Source organism: Fopius arisanus, unplaced genomic scaffold (genome assembly GCF_000806365.1).
Source record: "Fopius arisanus strain USDA-PBARC FA_bdor unplaced genomic scaffold, ASM80636v1 scaffold00043, whole genome shotgun sequence".
Lineage (NCBI taxonomy): Eukaryota > Metazoa > Arthropoda > Insecta > Hymenoptera > Braconidae > Fopius > Fopius arisanus.
In genome coordinates this window covers 606,417-610,875 of record NW_011887782.1, presented here as the reverse complement: position 1 = coordinate 610,875, position 4,459 = coordinate 606,417, and the positions used below count along the sequence as shown (strand labels likewise).

Here is a 4,459-nt window from a genome sequence, read left to right as displayed (position 1 = left end):
AGAGAATAATAGGTCTATATAAATGAAAGATCCATTTATCGTCAGAAAAGTTATTTTCGGTCGAGTGACGAACAATATTTTGTGTTAGTCAGTGAGCGGCAAAATAGCATATTTCCAATTGGAACGCTTGATGACTTTCCTACTGAGTTTCTAACATGTTACATGAAAATGAATTTTGTTTCAATATTTATAATACATTCAACAGGCGACACACCAGGTGATTACACAGATCTGAAACTCAACAATCCCGACATCAGTGTAGAGGATGGTACTCTTTCCATTAACAACATTCAAAAAACCAATGAAGGATACTATCTCTGTGAGGCCGTTAACGGAATTGGATCAGGACTCTCTGCCGTTATTCTCATTTCTGTCCAAGGTACTCTATCCGCATAAGCAGTAATCTGATTTGTTTTTATCAGTCATTTTGACATGTGCTACTATTTTTTTTTCTAGCCCCACCTCACTTCGAAATTAAACTCCGAAATCAGACTGCCCGTAGAGGAGAGCCTGCAGTACTCCAATGTGAAGCGCAAGGCGAAAAACCAATTGGAATCCTGTGGAACATGAACAACAAGAGGCTGGACCCGAAAAGTGACTCTCGATATACAATTCGTGAAGAAATTCTTACTAATGGAGTTTTGGCTGATTTGAGTATCAAACGTACTGAGAGGAGTGACTCTGCGTTGTTTAGCTGCGTCGCGACAAATGCGTTTGGCAGTGATGATACCAGCATCAATATGATCGTTCAAGAAGTTCCTGAGGTTCCCTATGGTCTTAAAGTTTTGGATAAGTCTGGGAGATCTGTGCAGTTGTCGTGGGCAGCACCTTACCACGGAAACAGTCCCATCAAACGTTACATCATTGAGTATAAAATGAGTAAAGGAACTTGGGAGGCCGATGTTGATCGCGTTCTCGTACCTAGCTCTCAGCAGAATGTTGCCAGTGTATTCAATTTGAGACCTGCCACTACTTATCATCTCCGAATTATTGCTGAAAATGAAATTGGCACTTCTGATCCATCTGATACCGTCACTATCATCACAGCAGAGGAAGCCCCTTCTGGACCCCCAAGCGCTGTGAGAGTAGAAGCTCTAGATCAACACACTCTTAAGGTATTTCTTTGAATAATTGTCAGAGATAGGCGATGATGTACGATTTTGGTGACGATTTCTCATTTGAAATAATAATTCTCTTACTAGGTAACCTGGAAACCTCCATCACGTGAAGACTGGAATGGCGAAATCTTAGGCTACTACGTTGGATACCGTCTATCATCATCATCGGAAAAACCTTACATGTTCGAAACAGTAGAATTCTCCAAGGAAGATGGAAAAGAACATCATCTTCAGATAATGAATCTAAAAACCTATACTCAGTACAGTGTGGTAGTTCAAGCATTCAACAAAGTGGGCTCTGGCCCTATGACTGAGGAGCGTCGTGCACACACGGCTGAAGGTGTTCCTGAACAACCCCCTCATGATACAACCTGCACCACCCTGACATCTCAAACAATCAGAGTATCGTGGGTCTCTCCACCGCTCAGTGCAGCTAATGGCGTCATTACCGGATATAAAGTGATTTACGGGCCCTCAGATACTTGGTATGATGAGAATACTCAGGATACGAAGATTACTTCTTCAAGTGAAACCATCCTCCACGGATTGAAAAAGTATACCAACTACTCGATGCAAGTGCTGGCCTTTACCTCCGGAGGAGACGGCGTTAAATCTGCACCCATTCATTGTCAGACTGAACAGGACGCTCCCGAAGCACCGATTGCAGTGAAAGCCCTCGTAATGTCTCCAGAATCTGTTCTTGTATCTTGGAGACCTCCAAGCCAACCAAACGGAGTCATTTCCCAATACACTATCTACACAAAGTCCGATAATGCTGAGGAAGCTGCCAATCAGAAAGTACCACCTAATCAATTGACCTACGAGGCCACTGGACTCGATAAACAGAGGAGATATGACTTCTGGGTAACCGCTAGCACTAACATTGGAGAAGGAGAGGCTTCCAAAATTGTTTCTTTAGCTCCAAACACCAGAGTTCCAGCTAAGATCGCTTCATTCGATGATAAATTCACTGCTACATATAAAGAAGATGTTAAACTTCCCTGTTTAGCTGTGGGCGTTCCAGCTCCTGAAGTTACCTGGAAAGTTCGTGATGCTAAGCTTCAGCCGAGCGATAGATTGAGACAGCTGCCAGAGGGATCATTATTCATCAAAGAAGTAGATAGAGCAGACGCTGGAGAATATTCTTGTTACGTTGAAAATTCGTTTGGACATGACACGGTCACTCATCAGTTGATTGTCCAGGCCCCACCGCATTCTCCTCAAGTAACTTTTACGAGTACGACGACAAACTCATTAACAATGAAACTGCGACCTCACCCTAATGATAATACACCCATTCATGGTTACACGATTCATTATAAACCGGAATTTGGAGAATGGGATACGGTGCAGATCAGCTCTAGTGTGCAGAAGTATACACTTGAGAATTTATTCTGTGGGTCCAGATATCAAATTTATGTTACTGCTTATAATGGAATCGGAACTGGTGATAGGTCTGATATATTGAATACTAGAACCAAAGGGTCAAAACCAATTATTCCGGAAGCTTCTCGCTTCATCGAAGTTTCTACGAACAGCATCACACTACACCTAAATGCTTGGTCTGATGGAGGATGTCCTATGCTGTATTTTGTGGTGGAATACAAGAAGAAGTACACTTATTTTTTTTAAGTCACTTATGCGAAATCTTAAATTTTCGAGCTTTTATTACGGTCCTTTTAAAATCTAAAAGCTCTGACAAACCGTTCATATTCAGCTTTAATCACTCTGAATCTTCCGATCATTTCTTTTTCCATACGTGTAATTACAAGACGCTAAAGTGTGAAAATTCATTAAAAGCACGCCTTCATTTTTTTTTCATTTCCCCGCAGCATTCTTTGTCAGCTACAGAATATATTCCGAGCTGCAATTCTCAAAAATTTTCTATAATAATATTGCCATGAGAAAAACGTGACACTTGAGGTGAATCGTGATAAACGGTATCTTGGTATTTGCCATCGAATAATTCATTTAAACACTAATAATTTAATTATGACGCCTTAGCCACTATACCTAATGACAATTTGCCTAAGAATCATTTAATTACACTCGCAATTCGCTCACTACTCTGCTCGCATCAATATCAGCCAGAATGTATACACTCCATGCCACGAATGTACGATGAAATAACAAGAACACATAAATACAGCAACACTAACGATTACAAGGAGAAAATGAAACTATTGTTGCTCAGACAAGAATAATTAAAACATGAAACTTACAACATGTGATCGAAAAGTTCACTGCAAAAAAATACTGACTTTCTTTTCCTAACCGGTGGTTTTGCATTCAGTTGTTGAGTTCTTGTTAATACTGACGCCATCTGAATATAAGGCGAATCGTGAGTTTGGCAAAGTGATCTTAGGTAAATTGATATCTAGGTGACATGATTTTGATCTAACCGAACAATTAGGTGAATTGCCATTCGGTCAAGTGGAATTTGGCGAATCGTACCCAATCCTTAATATATGAATTGCTTAAGTTATAAAGGTTTAATCTTTATATTTTCGCATAGATCTCATGCAGAATGGATACAAGTGTCGAATAATGTAAAACCAGGCGGCAACTTCGTAGTCCTTGACCTCGACCCAGCAAACTGGTATCAACTTCGTGTGACAGCGCACAATAATGCCGGATTTGCGGTAGCAGAATATGAATTTGCAACATTAACTGTAACTGGAGGTGAGTTTGATTTTGCGTAATAGGCCCTTAGACCGCGAATCAGCGGCGAAAGGGATTCTACGCACGGTGCTAATGGTGGCTGGGCTAGTGATTAAAAGAGTGATGAGGTCAATCAGTATCCAAGTGGTGAAACGTTATAATTCGAGTATCACAACTGTGTTCATTATGTAATTATCTCAGATATGAGTGTATCCAGGAGAGAATGTTGGAAAGATTTATTTGTAGATAAGCATTTTTTCATGGAAAAAGATCTGGATGCTTTTTTTCAAGCGTCACTCATTCTCGAGATATTTTCATACATACAGAAAACACTATACTTAAAATACAACATTTAGAACGCTATTTACGGGATTTCTGATCTCGTACATTACGAGTTCGAAAATGTAAATTACGGACTAAAACCACGTCAATTACGCCCTGAAATACCGTAAATTCCGATTTTTATGTAGTAAATTACGCGGTTGATCCGGTAGATTACGATTCCGAATTCGTAAATTACGGGGACCCATATCGTGAATTACAAGTTTCAACCTCATGAATTACGGGGTGCGACGGAGTACTTTACGCTCTTTTCCTCGTCATTTACATCTTAATCACGTAAACACTGTGATTGGGACCGTAAATGGAAGGATAAATATGAGAAAAGCTTTTTTGGGCAA

General features: G+C 40.2%; 1 protein-coding gene across 1 annotated transcript in view; it reads left to right on the top strand.

The window, feature by feature from the left end:
* Window positions 1-205: 205 nt before the first annotated feature.
* Window positions 206-4,459, top strand: part of LOC105267010 (Down syndrome cell adhesion molecule-like protein Dscam2) — a gene marked incomplete at its 5' end in the record, with an annotated part of 23,272 nt that continues 19,018 nt past the window's right edge. Inside the window, 4 exon segments of the mRNA XM_011305578.1 lie at window positions 206-379; window positions 457-1,115; window positions 1,203-2,731; window positions 3,634-3,800. Coding sequence (XP_011303880.1) covers window positions 206-379; window positions 457-1,115; window positions 1,203-2,731; window positions 3,634-3,800 — 2,529 coding nt within the window.